This window comes from Pygoscelis adeliae, unplaced genomic scaffold (assembly GCF_000699105.1).
Source record: "Pygoscelis adeliae isolate BGI_AS28 unplaced genomic scaffold, ASM69910v1 Scaffold57, whole genome shotgun sequence".
NCBI lineage: Eukaryota > Metazoa > Chordata > Aves > Sphenisciformes > Spheniscidae > Pygoscelis > Pygoscelis adeliae.
Window position 1 is genome coordinate 2250284 of NW_008825615.1, and position 15065 is coordinate 2265348.

General features: G+C 40.0%; 1 protein-coding gene across 1 annotated transcript in view; it reads right to left on the minus strand.

Annotated features, from left to right (window-relative positions):
• Positions 1-3480: 3480 nt before the first annotated feature.
• Positions 3481-15065, minus strand: part of MRAP2 (melanocortin 2 receptor accessory protein 2) — a 17042-nt gene continuing 5457 nt past the window's right edge. Inside the window, exons 3-4 of the mRNA XM_009333112.1 lie at positions 9312-9411; positions 3481-4043 (exon numbers count right to left, since the gene is read on the minus strand). Coding sequence (XP_009331387.1) covers positions 3650-4043; positions 9312-9411 — 494 coding nt within the window. The 3' untranslated portion in view covers positions 3481-3649. The remainder of the gene's footprint in view (positions 4044-9311; positions 9412-15065) is intronic.

Below are 15065 nucleotides of genomic sequence, written 5' to 3' on the forward strand. Positions count from 1 at the left end.
TGTATGTTTTTCTTCTTATGCCATACTATTTCATCATGTGCTTCCAGGAGGCATTATAATGGATGGATTAAAAGAATCTTAAACGTCATTTCTTTGAATCATTGCCTTCTGTTCAGCTAGAACTCATTTGTTTACAGCAAAGCAGCTGGAGTATAAGAATTTGAATTGTCATGTTTGAAGCTTTTAGGAAATCAAGTGAGCAGCTGGCCGGGTGACTCAGTGACCTAGATTCCAGAGAAGACATTTGCTTCAAGAGAAGAAACAGGGTGTGCAGAAGAATATCAGATCTCATCACAGCACTTACGGCAGAGACGTAAGCAGTGTGTTCTGTTTCAAAAGTTCTCTGAAATACATGTCAAAATTGCTCATGTAACAAATTAAATAGGTTATCACGGATGAAGACTTTATTTGATAGTACATAATACATGTGGAAGTCTGCCACTCTATCCAGTATTTAACCTATTCTGGAAAAAAGGAAGGAAAACAGATCTGTATACTAGCACTAGCTGTGCAAATCCAGTTCTGCAGGGAAGGGAGGCCATGGCACAAGTGCTGCCCCAACTCTTTTGAACAGAAAGTTCTCTGAGGACTGTGTATCATAATGTTTGGCCTTTCATACAGCTAATTACATACACCTCATGTCCAAAACTAAGACAGCACAGGCCTCCAACTCTTGCTCTTGTTGGAGAACATGTAGTTTTCTGGTTCTGTGCTGTCCTTGCTACCTGTCAATACCTGAGGCTACTGAGTTCAGTCCAGCTCTGCAGTATCTCCAGTTGATTTATTTAGCTTTGTCATCTTTTCACTGCCAGGAGGAGGACAGAGTGGAAGGGGAAAAGCACACTTCAGTCCCTCCTTTGCCAGTGGCTTGTGAAGGGGTTTATGGGTTCTTTTAGTCAGAGTGGCAAAAAATGTCAGTATTAAAGTCTTAAAAGATCTACAGCTCAGGTGCATAAATACTAAATTGCATGACAAATACACATCATTTACTTCACCTTTTAGCCTCAGACACGGTATATCACTGGATTTTAGTAGAGAAGTTCATGGGTTTACCTTTCACTTTCTTTTCTCTATAAGCAGGCATTTTATGATTTTACACTGTAAGTTAGTTTGGTTTTTTTTTTTTTAAAAAAAGGTACACAACTAAAACTTGTTTACACAGAAGAACATTTCACAAATATTCACCTTTCAAAACTGGAATACATAACTTGACCTAGTAAGTTCTTACAGAATACAATACATGTTTATGCAAACAAACATATGTAATTATCCTAGGGGAACTCTCCATGAAGTTAAATCTACCACAGGTGATGCATTTATAGTGAGTTTTGAGATGAGGCTCTGAAACAGACAGCCCAAGCAGTAAGAAAACTTGCAGTAATTCCATTTTCAAACACCATTAAATTCCAAGTGCTCCTCTTGAAGGATTACCCTGGTCAAAACACTTTCTATTCACTTTGTAGTGAACCAACTCATGTTGGTTTTCTGGGAAAAGACGAATTTTTTTAAACGTATTATACAAAGTTGGTTATTACACCTTTCCCCTGAGGCAAAACATCATGTCTATTAGTTCTTAAAAAAGGAAAAAGAAAGAACAGCTTTTAAATAACTGCTTTTGAAGACTGCAGAAAGTTTCTGCTTTGCCTTTGCTCTAATGCAGAGGCAGAGCAAAAAAATCTGGATCAGACTGTGTTGCTGCCACAGTGCTTCTGAAGTCATGTGGGAGCTGTGCAGTGGGGACTGCCAGGTTATTTTTCTGTAAAAAGCAGCAAGGGACTTTAAAGATAGAAGGGAGATGATAGATGGAAAAAGTAGAACCACCATCAGGGAAGAACAGAAGCAGGAACCAAACACTTAAATTCCTTTACAGGATTAATACATGCTTCAGAAGAACACTAAGAATGAAATTAAAATGTGTTGTAAATTAAGTTGGTATTATCCCTTGATCATTTTTATTAAATTCCTTTCATGTAGGCGTTAAGTGTCACCAGCATCCGTACACACGAGTACTTCTCCTTTCTCCCCAAAGTAGCAGTTATGCACCCAAACAAAAGCCACAGAGATGTAAGGTAGCAGAAGAAAAGCCCACTGGGAATAGCAAGCTTTTCTTTCTCTAAAACCAGACCTGCATTATTTTGAAACCTAGTTTTAAATGCTTTAAAAAATAAGCTTCATTTCTCATTTGCAGAGGAGATGGATTCTACACGGGTTTTCCTCTCATTTAAGCAGCATTTCTGTTTTCAAGCATGGCAAAGGAAAAAAAATTAAAAAAGAATAGATCAAACATCACGGAAGGCAGCTCACTCATCATCATCAGAAATAGGCTATAAAAGCCACAGTTAGTAGAAGTCCCAGAGCTTGTTAGCAAGAACAATATTTAGCTTCAGTTCAAACAAAGCTTAACCATCAGATAGCTAACATTCTTTAAATGCACAACATAAATTAAACGTAAAACATAATGTAAATTAGAGTACTGAAACGTAATTTAAGTACTGGCTAAGGTTCAGAACCTTACTGTTTCTCTAAAAAATAAAGGTTATAATTTCACCTATTCGATTCCTTAACAAACCTTTCCCTGGGAAAACAGCTGTGGTTGCAACACCATCCCAACTGAGTACAAAAAGAAGATGGAGCAAGTGCAGCTCAGCTATGCTTTTGGAGATGGTCCTCAACAACTCAAAGCCTGCTAGCCCTTCACTGGCCCACCGGTCAAAAAAAGGGCCATTTATAGAGCCAAAAAGCATGGGAAGGTTCAGCCTATAAGCAAAGCATAACAGCAGCTTAACATACCACCACCATTTGCATATAGTAATTCTACTGGCAAAAGAAGAATAGTTTTTATCTGATTTCCTGTGATTTAGCTACTGAATCTTGCACTTACCAAACTGGAAGTTTGCATCAGCAATAAAAAGCCAAAACAAGTTACTGTTTGTGTGTAGAATACTGATTCTAGGTCATCACTGGGCAGCTGTCAGAATGTCACTCTGAAGTACTGTGATTACAGGCACCAATTTGCTTTTACTCAGCAGCAGGTGGTGGTAGCATTTTATAAACACTGCAACCGAACAATTTAATATGCAAGGTATTCCCTCTGGAAGCTTTCTAAGTTGGGTTAAACCTGCACTGAAAAGCAGTTAGGAATCAGAAATTGAAGTTAATGCCAAACAGATATCCATTGGGCTGCTCAGCTTCAGGTGTCCTTTTTGGGAGCAGCAGAAGCGGCAGAACCTCCCCAGGGACTGTTTATTCCTTGCTTCAGTCTTAACTTGAGGTTTACACTTCTCTTGGCCAAGGAGTTTTCATACACCTCCCAGTGGTAGGCTCCAGCCTTCGCAGTCCCCGCAAATTATTATGGTATCCTTCAGAAGCTGGACATAAGCAGTCATTTAAAAAACAAAGAACAGAAACAAACAAACAAAAAAAATCGGGAAGCAAAAGTGATGCTGGGCAAAAGGTTTAGAACACAGAAGGCATCAGAATAAAGCATTCAGTGTTTTACTTCTTGTCTGAACTGAGTTCTGTCAGCAGAGCCAGTCTTACACACAATAAAAAGCACAGGTCTGAAATACCTTCTGTCAAAATACCAGAAGGCCAAGAAAGCTTCAAACTGGACAATAATGGGAATGTTTACCTTAAAGTAAAAGACTTCTCAGTCAAGGATCCGATGGGAAGATTGCATGACCGATTTGCTTTCTAAAATGATTGGTGGCTCTGAGATGAGGAGATCATCCTCACCTAGTGAAGAGTTCTGCTCAGTGTTCACGAAGTTAGGAATGTTAAATTTTGTGAGACAATTTAGGTCCTCCTCAAACATTCCACTGCTCCTGGGAGCTTCCTGGAAGTGGATATTACTCTCCAGACCTGGACCTTTCTGACTTTGTTTTGCTTTGTCCAAATGTTCCACTTCATTAATACAGAAATGGAAAAGTGACCGGGATTCTTCAGCTATCTGACGAGAAAAGACCCTCTCCGACTCTAGAGGTCTTCCAAAATCTGCCACAAAGCTATTCATGCGAAATCTTTTTTCAGAAGGTTCTGCATTGCTAAGGAGGAAAAAGAAAAATACAGTAAAGCATGAAAGTAGGACTATTCGAGTTCTTAACAGCAAATTTGGTTTCAGCAACCATTATGATCAGGAGGAAAGGAAACCCTACAGTTTATCGACAACAGACCTTGAAAGCCAGCACTTTGCTGAAGCTATTTTAAGTCTTGATTTGTCGTGATAATTTTCCATGGGAATAAGTTATCAATGCCAGCACTCTTAAGTGGCACTTCTAGTAATCAATATACTTTAATAATCAGCTCACTGAGTGAGCTCAGAAATACTTGTCAGTATTTCCTCTTGACATCAAACAGTATCAAGTGGTAACAAGTTTTTTTGAAATGGCTTATAGAACACTTTGAGAAAAATCTTTGATAAAGAAAATCTTTCCGAGACATAGGCAGCGCTGCTGTCACTAAAGGCATAATTTGAGTGGTTGGTTCTTTGGACATCAAACCATCTTTTCCATTGACTTCTGTCAATGACATTTGGATGTCCAAATCGGGAGAGCTGGAACTACAGACTGCCATAAAGACTGACAGTCTCAACAATTCAGACCCGTAGCCCAGGAAGGACATCTTGACATCTTTCTTGGAGTTTCTAGAAGTGTTAGCTCAAACCAACTCCAGTCTGCATGGACTTGTGCAGGAGCCATGAACAGCTGGGGGTGAGAAAAGCTCAAGCTAGATGGAAGTTTTGCTGATAATACATTCTTTGTCAGGCTTTATTTATATGCTATCATCACAAAATGCAAGTTATTTGCATCTGAAAGGCAGCAGAGGCTTTCAGAGGATGAGTAGTGAAAAATCTAAACATATTCTCAGAATATAAGTTTTGTTAAGTAAGAAAGAATTAATAAATCATACTGTTCACACGTGAACATGTAGCAAATGACACTGGAGCCAGATAGTTGGAATCCTAAGGGTGCACACAGCACTTCGAGAGATTTTCAGAGAAACATAATAATTTAATCCCCTTGAGCCCCCGGTAGGAGGTAAGCGCCTGCATGCTTCTGAAAGCCCCAGATGGCACCTTCAGAAATCTACCCCTAAACCCTTGAAGTCCAGAGGATACCTACCATTAGTCTTTCCATGATAGTTAAAGATCCCTGCTTCTCAAACGCTAATTTACTTCCATTACACGATACGAGAATTCTGTCCTAACAAAATCAGTTACACTAGCCTTCAAATCAAAGCAGTCCTCTAGTTTATCAAAACTATATGGGCTCATTCTGCATTTCGAAGTGAAGCGTAACATTTAAATCGATGCAAGACAGACCAGTAACAATCTACTGCATACACACCAAGAGGCAAACACACTGGAATAATACTGTGGTAGCCTTCAGAACTGGCGACTGACATTTATGTATTTATAATGCAAAAGAAATCACCACTCTGAATTTAAGCTGTGCATATAGTTTTGCAAATCTGTCACCAAGAGTTTCTATGTAGTATTGTGGCACAGACAGTGGAGGTGGCAAATAAGCACAGAAAGAAGGACAAGCATTATAAGCCTAGGAAGAAATGACTTTGGAAGAAAGTTTAAAATGCATCCGTTAGAGAAGTAAATTAGTTTGTAGGTGTAAAAAGTGCTTTATAATCCAGTGAGCTATGAAGGAGCAAAGGCCAACTGTACAGAGGGGCACACAAGACTGGCAATGGCAACCTAATCTAAATGGAAGAATAGAAGATGCAAAGAAACTTTACAATGACCAAGGATGTTGAGGAGATACAACAGAGAACAATCCTGTGCTAATGAGTAGGGAACACATGATCTAATACACAGCTGTATTTTCAGATTCTGAAATTCACAAACACTATCCTCCTGTATTTTGGGGAGGAATTGTGGTGGTTTTTTTTTTAAACAAGACTAGAAACTTGCATAGTCTTGCTCATTACAGTATGCAAGTATACCTCAGTGTGTATCTTTTCAGAACGCTCAAAATAAGAAATCCCAGTTTTACTGTGGAAGGGAGCACAGCCACCGGGACAATCAAATCCCTCTTGCAATATTTGGGCCAACAGGACTCTCAGAGTCCCAGAAGCTGCCAACAAGAGAGCAGGAAGGTGAACGCCAGCCACCTTGAGCATCACACATACTGAAAACCACTCAAAACAAGCAGTTGCCAATGAACTAACCCAAGCTCCCTTTTCTGGGAATCTTCCAGCCTGCAATGCTGGGTTCTGGTCTGCTGGATTCAGTATTACGCTCTGGACTCTGCCCACTGGACTTGAGTGCGCTGTCAGGGTACAGACCATTTTGCCCAGTATACCCTTCTAACAGAGGCATACTGGTTTGGGACTGACACTTGACATTCCGCTCTAGCTTAAACACCCCTTCTCTCAACACTCCCTGAAGTGACCTGGGGTTCTTGGCAAACCATGGAAAGGAGTAAGTAGCCAATCCTCCAAAATAGCAGGGTTTGGCACCCCAAAGGGAACTTGGGGGATCTAAACAGATCCTTAGTACCAATCCAGAAGTGCTACCATGAACCTGCGAAACCTTCCTGAGTAAGTTTTCAGCAAACACGTACATATATCTGTACAAGTTTTTGTTTCAGTGAATCTGCATTTCTCTGAGCAGATTTCACCCCAGAATCCTTAAATGAATCCAACTGATTTCTTAAGGAAAAAAAAAAAAATATCAGTCATTTCACCTTTACTGCAACTAGTTGTACAATCTGCCTCAATAGCTGCATAAAGCTTTGATTTTGTACAGGTAGGTTACATGAACACATTTGTTGCACAAATGCATTTAAGGACATTTTTAAATGCAGAAACGAACGTAGCATGCTATCTTCTCCTGAGTGATGAATGAGAGTACTTTTCAAGCAGAAATTCAGAAAGATTGTCAACACAATTTTTTGTCGCACAAGCTAATGTTCTACACATACTAATATGCAAGCAAACAAAAGAAAAGTGCAACAGGCATCATTCCCAATAACTAATTAAATTTCTACCTCTCCCCATCCATACCCTGACCCTTTTCTTCTGATCTGAAAATGTACCCAATTCTGAACATCTTGTACAATTTTGAAAAGTACATGTTATCATACCCCTTTATATTGAGCCACGAAAAGCATACTACTAGAAAAATCAGAGTATTCTACTTTGGAGCCATCCATCTGAACCCAGTTACACTTATCTTTCACATTAATGGTACTTTAAAGAACAGCCAAATTGACTTACTGAAGTCAGAGGCATGTCCATCCATCAGGCTGGCTTTCTCCCAAGACCTAGGAACCCCATTAACATCTATTTCCAAAGGAGGGCTGCAAGACAGGCCACTAATGAAACGATGAGTCATGAAGAATCCAGTCAGGTATAAAGACAGAAGATGCAGGCAAACTAAAACCACAGTCTGCACTGGTTTTACAGGTAGGTATTTACGTTCTCCAGTTTTTATATATGTGTATCAAAAATAAGAGGAAACAACAGTATTCACTGCCCTTAGCATATTCCTGGATGTTCTATTTCCAGTACTGCACAGAGGGGGTTACCCAATCTCAAAAAAAACAGCGCTCAAATTTGTTAAAGGTGCCAACTCAGCACACATAATAAGTGGGCAAGCATTCAAGCACACAGCTCCCAAAGCTGCAAGGAAGTTTAAAACAAATACAGAAAGGAAATGGCTGGGCTCTCTTCAGCAACTGAAGAGAAATCATATTAAGATTTAGGATGAGAAGGGACCTCTGGAGGTCTCTAGCCTAATGCCCTGACGAAGGCAAGGCCAACTCTGAATTCAGACCAGGTAATCTGGATGTAGAAGTTGACCAAAGATGGTTTCCACAAACTCTCTAGGCAACCTGTTCCAAGAAAATTGATGAAGCAAGCAGAAACACAGTAGGAGATATCAAGCAGCCCTCTGCTACTTGAAAGTACATTTTTTACAAGGGTACAAACTTTTGACAAATATCCATATTAAATTCTTTTTGTTGCATATTTGACTTCATCACTTCTTCCCCTCTCATATTATTCTCGTGCGATACAGACTCAGATGCTCAGCTAAGAAGATCTCCAGAGAAAAGTAGCAGCACACCAACACTTAGGACTTTAAATGTATTTAGGAGCAGGATCTAGCTACTTTATGACAATCTGTAAGGGAGGCAAAAATACTAGCCATGAAATTCAGCAAGTCAGTTCTGGGAAGCTGAATTCTTCTGCCTCTACCTCCTTCTCACAAAAGCAAAAATTCAGGAGCACAGAAGAGGCTCCACAATACATGTATGTCCTCCCTAAGATGGCTCTGCCTGTAGAGATGTGCTATTACATGAAGTTTCAGAATCAGTCTACATATGACTAAATAGGAAAGGGCCTTCAGTAGGCAGAGATAGGCAGGCTGCTTTAGGAAGCGATAAGCACTAACAATTGCCTTTCACAATCAGCTTCTCATCATTGCTACCTGCCCGCAAGCAATCTCACTCTCCAGAGAGGTTTTTTATTTCTACTTTATGGCACGCAAGCCTGAGAGGAGATGTGGGTTCAAACTTTCTCAGAGGAAGGGACACTGACAGCTCGTGTGCTGCGCAAATGCAGATAAATGGTTGAGGCAAGGCATGGTCTGCACATACTTATCAGCTGGAAAGAACAAGGAAAAAAAAAAAGATTAGTTTGAGACTTTCAGGGGACCCTGGTGTTAAACATGTGGGCTGATCTGTACTTCAGCAACTACTGGAATTTCTCAGCAGAAACTAAGACACTCTGACACTAGGGGAGCTACAGGGTTAAGGGAAGATTTTGTAAATACTACCAATATCTACCTTTTGGACTTGAACACACAAACACGTGGAAACCCTTCAGACTCCAACTTCCTTAGTTTAACACCCGCACTGCATTTTATTTGTATATACTCTGTCAATATTCACATTTCTCTGTTCCACTCCATCGTAATGTGAGCCTACCTGCAATGACCCCATTTATTTGCAGAACAGTAATCTAAAGCCACCTGTTTGGCAGCCTACCCACCAACTTCATTTTAGCATGAAAATGCATACGTGCACCTATTGCCTTCTTACTGTGTGCCTACTGATTATTTGCTAAATAGGGAACACTAATAACAATTCTACAGAACTGGTCTCCTAGAAGTGCTTGGAGTGCTTGCTGTAATTATTTGAAACAATTATAGATGGCACCCTTTCGTAAGAACAGAGTAGAACAAGATGTTGCCGAGCCAGTGCAATGTCAGCACTGTCACTGCTTGTTTGGGTGCTGCAAAAGAACAGACACACCACTTAGCAGGCTGCATTTGTTATTCCAGTTTTCAGACTCACTCTTGATGTGGTGCTCCTGTCTTCGTCAGCAGGGTCAGGACAAAAAACATGAAGATGACAAATACTGCAAGACCAACCCAAAATCCAATCACAATGGAATCTGGTGAAAAAGAGAAAACAGATCAGTATTTCACCTGCATTTGCAGAAAGTTCCCTTCCACGTGAAGCACGACTGCAAAACCCAAAAGCCTTTGCATCTTATTCCTGGATGGCAAAGAGGAAGGACAATCAGATTTACCTTTATCTATTTTTAAACAGAAAACTGCCACTGAAGTTTTCTGCCATTTCTAGCCCGAATTCTACTGATGTTTGGAAAAACCAAAAAACAAGCTGAAATAGGGAAGACACTGAATTCTCTTGGTTAGTAAAATAGGAGCAGCTCCCTTTGTGATGTCTGGCCCATGTGTAAGTATTGCTGAAACAACTTCAGTGCTAGAACTCAGAAGAGAGGATTTTCAGCAAAAACCTCTATCCCTGTAGAACTGAACTGCTATTTTAAATTATTTCTGCCCGAGACCATTAGGTTTCTGGGTTTTGATGGATTTCTTTGACACAACAGATTTAGGAAGATCTAGCTTTCTTTCAGAGGTAAGATAGAGAGTTCTGAAATAAATGGAACCACAGATAAAACTATTTGCTACCTAAACAGATAACAATAACCAACATACACAAGACATTTTTGAGTAATTTTTAATTTGGGCTTCCAACTTGCATGCAGAAAACTGTAATACAATGTCAGAGGAGCCAAATGGATTTGGACAAAAAAGTCAAACGACCAGTTAATTACAAGGAAAACACCAATGCAATAGCCAAATATAGAAGCAATTGGGAAGAGCATGGCTTTTTGCCTGTGTGCATAAAATGTACCTACTGTTCTCACTTAGAGCAAATGGACCCGCAGATAAATCATCAGTCCTACTTAAAACAAATCTATGCCCACTTATGACTTCAAAATTGATCCACAATTGCTGCTGAAGGAATCAAATTCCTGGAAGCTTTGAGCTTGAGAGGTACAAGCGGGACAAACATATTTCCAGACAGCAATCAATTGATAAGCATGGCCCAAAGCTACAGAGCACCAACCCAAAATATGACCTGGTCCAGGACCCACAGTATACAGGGTGCTTTTTCACCTGTCATTTCAGTTAGTTATTTTTTGTTTATGCAAATATTCAAAACTTCCACTGTAAAAGTTCAAAAAAATTAACATATAAACATGCAAGAGGGAAGTCTTGGTCAGGACAGGTATCCGATCTACCCTCAACCTTTCATTACACAGCTACTACTGAACCTCAAAGATCCTCGCTGGCTGTAAAGCTACGTGATGGTCGGTCTGACCCACTGCAGCAGGCACAGCATGTTGAATCTCCTACAGGACTAACTAAAGACACCAGAAAATACGGAATCAACTATCCTGCCTGGTGCTTGACCGCAACTGTTAATCACACTCCCACTGTGAAATATCTTCCATGTTAAAGGCAGATTTGGAAACGAAATCAATTCAAACCATTTGCTCTTTCTCTGCAAAGTCAAAGTGCCTGCTGCAACTTGAGATTTTCTCCCTGTGAAAATACTTTATCACAATCAAGTCACTCCTTAATCCCTTTTTCTGGTAAGCTAAGGAGGTTAAGCTGCAAGTCTCTCACTGCAAGGTTTATTCCATCTCTCCTCTGCCACATCTCCCCCTCTCAACACCCTTTGTAAAATAACTAGAGGGTGGTTCAAGTACAAGTTTCATGATGGGGGGGGGGGAGTTTGTAACACTCCTTTTTGCTTAAAGCACCCTGGTATGAGTTTATTTCTGTAATTCCATGCATTATGAGCCCTAAATTATTTTCAGCATCATTCTATAAGTATAGACCGTATTCAGTGGTTCAAGATCCATCTTGTGTTTGGCCTTACTAACACAGAATAGCTCATGATTATCTACCATCCTACCGGACTTTGTAGTACCTGAAAGTTTTATCTAAAAAGAAATACTCCCATTAAAAGATTCACCACTTAACCATTTACAGCTACTATTACCTACCAATTAGTCAGACATGCTTCAATGATATGCAACTGCATTGATAACCAGAATGTCAAGTCTGATCAAGTAAGATGTCTTAAAAATATGCACATAGATTATATTGATCAAACTGCAAAACTTAACTCATCAACTAAGAAAAAAAAACTAAAGAAAAAAATAAATCAAGATTCTGATAAACTACTACTCCCCACAAAAATCACACCTGCCAGCATTGTGTGCTCTTGTAATTCATGAATAACGAGCCTGGCTTGTGGTTTGTTTGGTGTTCCCCTCCCCAACAGAATTCCTAAGTTTACTAAGCCTAAAGCTACATCTTCCTTGCTTTATTGTGGCTCTTGACACACTTCCAACCCACTGCTGTATCAATTACATTCTTTGTATTTGTTTAAAAATTAAAGCAGGTGGCCTGAGTTCTCTTCAGTATTTCATTTAGGTCTCACTCATTTAAGTGCAAATTATGCAAACCTACTAACTTCTAAACATTTACTCAAAATAAACAGAACATAACACAACATTTATTCAAAAAATATGGTATGTAAGCCTACATCTATAATACTGTCCCAAGTTAAAATAGATTGGGAAAGTATCCCATGACTTTCCCAAGTTGCAGTATCAGCCTTCCTTTCCTTCCTAACACAGACTCATAACATCCTGGCAAGAGTTCTGACCCCCCTGACCATTCCTACCTATTTTACCTCTCTCTACTGTTACTGAGGTTTCTTCTGATCCAAAGGCACAAAAAAGGAGTTTGTTTGCATCTCTGCCAGTCACAGATATCTCCTGGCTATCTTTGTCTATTTACTTTCTAAATTTTAATTTACAAAGCACGTGGTGCCTACTTTTCTGGATTTTCTGATTTCTAGTTCCTGTCTTCGCTTCTCCTCAGGCAGAACATACTTTTTGCTTCTACAACAGCTTTTTTCTTTTTTTTTTTTGTAGTCATATATTCAAAAAGTCACTGTGGCATTTGAACACTTCATCTTCTCCCCATCTCCACTTTTTCTTTTTTTTTTTTTTCCCTCTTTTTTTTTGAAGTGTATTTTTGTGTATTAGATTGTTTTGTGAATATTTTTTCTTCACAGGTCACTTTGCATAAGTTTTTCTCTGCTTTCAGAAAATAGGCTTCTGAATTCCTCTGCATATGCATTAAATTATTAGGAACCTCCACTTGCCTACAATTAATTAAATCAACATTAATCTGAAAGTGGCATCCAACTTTCTCTTGTAGAATTCATCTTACTTATGGGTCAAAACAGTGCCCTCTCATGTTGGGTGAAATACCTTGTGTATCAGAAATAAATGGGGGGGGGGGAAATCACACACCCCTAATTTTCAGAAGGGCCAGTGATGTTTTACAGCTGGCCAACTGTCACTGCCAGCCTGCATCACCAAAACCAGAGTCCACTCCCGTTAAGTTCTGCAACATAAGTTACAGGCATTCATTAACTTCCCTTCTCCAGTTTTGCTGTTTTATTTTCTTTTAGACTCTTTTCTGGACTTTGGTAGACACTCACATTCATATATCCAACAGCATTCAAAGACTGTCCCACCATAAAGGTGCTTCCTGCTCTCAGAGCAGCGCAGTAGGAAGTGCCCTACTCTGCCACTTCTGATGTTCAGTAGTCAGACTGGGTGAGCTGGTGTTTTCTAAATGGAGTGGTACCACTGACATTTTCTCCCTGCACTACACACCTCCCCCACCAACTGGTCAGGCCATTTATCCCCTTGGCTCCATTACTGCTCACAGTACAACTGTACAATATACATATGAGCCAACAGCACCATTTTAACTTCACATTGTAAGCCAGATCACTGAAGCAGCCTCTCTCCTTAATATAAACTGAGGTGAAAGCACTGATCTGAATTCCACCATTACTACAAAAGTTACAGTGGCACACCTGAAGGAGACAGAGTATTTCCAAGTGGTAATATGTCTACAAAGCCCCAACCTCACCATCTGTGACGCCTGCCTCTACAAAATTTATCTTTGTTAGGAGAGGCTAAGCCTACTTGCAGCTGTGCCAAAGGCTATGAGAGTTAAGATTTCTTACATGGTCAAAAAAAAAGCCAATAAAAAAAAGAGGATTTGTCAATATTCAAAGTCTCCCTCCTAATACAACCCCAGTGTAATCTCTCCTCCTTCCTCCTCAGGTTCAGATTTCAGTGAAGTTAAATGTCTGACCAGATTGCCTCCATGCTCCGACAGTCTCAACACAGCTGGAAATAGCTAGAAAAAGAAACCTACTAAAAACATACCATGTCAAGAAATATCATGCCATACACAACACAGACACAGACTGTTCCTTTACTAGGTTAAAGTCAGCCCTCTGAGAATGCACACTGTAACACCAGAGTAAACAGAACCAACTCCAATCTATCAGTTTAAAAAAAAAAAGGGGGGGGAGGAACAACCCAGAAGAAACTTCCTAGGTCACTGATTCAATACTACTGTGAATCTCTCCCTTTCGTAAGTACATCAAGCTCCACCTGAAAAGCAGCTGTTTCTTCTGTCCCATTCTTAAGAGTTGTCCAGCACCTTCCTGCTCTACAAAAAGTACAGCCAGACAGTGAAGCGGAACTGCCACATTTAGTACGGCAATCACTTCAATGGCAATCCAAGATGCATTTTGCCGCTGTACCTTCCGCAATCCAGAGGCAACTATCATTTATATTTTTTTTCTCCTGTCACACCAAGCTAAAAAGAAGGCATGTACATAACATTGCAGCTAATCTTCATAATCAGTAATCTTTGTAATCAGGTTTGGCCTCTGAGTAAGTGGAAGAATGGAATATAAATTAGAAACATGATAAAAGCTAACCTACATTTTTCAAGTACCTAACATTTGTGAAAATACAGACCGTAATCAGCAGACTTTGGGGAAAAAAAAGGTAAAGTACAATTCAGGCTAAAAAGCAACTTCTGGTCTAGTTCTTTTAAAAGTTATTAAGAGCTTCAACAAGTTTCTTCTGACCCTTACAGAGTCTTCCCAAAACCTCCTGACTGTGTAAAGCCAAGGGAGATCAGCCTTCCTGGGCTACTGATTGCCACTGCAAGCACTCCTCTTTCCCAGTCTGAATCCTCATCATGATGAATGAGGCAGAAAGTACGTATCCCACCCTGGACCAGTGCTCCAGCACTGGATGGAGACCCTTCCCCAAGACTTTGAAGAGTGGTGCTCAAACCCTCTGACAGTGTATCCAGCTCAGAAACAAAATTATTTGCTTCTCTTTGCCAAAGTGCTTGCAAAACACATCCAGTAATTCTGAGTTAGTCTCTGTTACTTGGGTGTTGGTTTGTCGGGTTTTTTTTACCCACAACCATCTCCTCCCCCCTTCCTCCAAAAAAAGAAATTTCTTAAGAGTCAAAGCCATTGCCTAGATTTTAGATAAATGTTGGTCCAGCTGTACTAGCTTGTCCTAGCTAAATTTCCTCTCAATTCCTACCCATAGTTTTCATCTCTCTGGTTCCTGTCCTTGACTTGTTACTTTACTGTAAAACAGCTCCAATATTAGCAGAATGCTGAATTTAGCACACTCCTCCCTCATTTACTTTATCAGAGTCATAGAATCATAGAATCATGAAGGTTGGAAAAGACCTCTAAGATCGAGTCCAACTATCGACCCAACACCACCATGCCCACTAAACCATGTCCCTAAGTGCCACATCTACACATCTTTTAAATACTTCCAGGGATGGTGACTCAACCACTTCCCTGGGCAGCCTG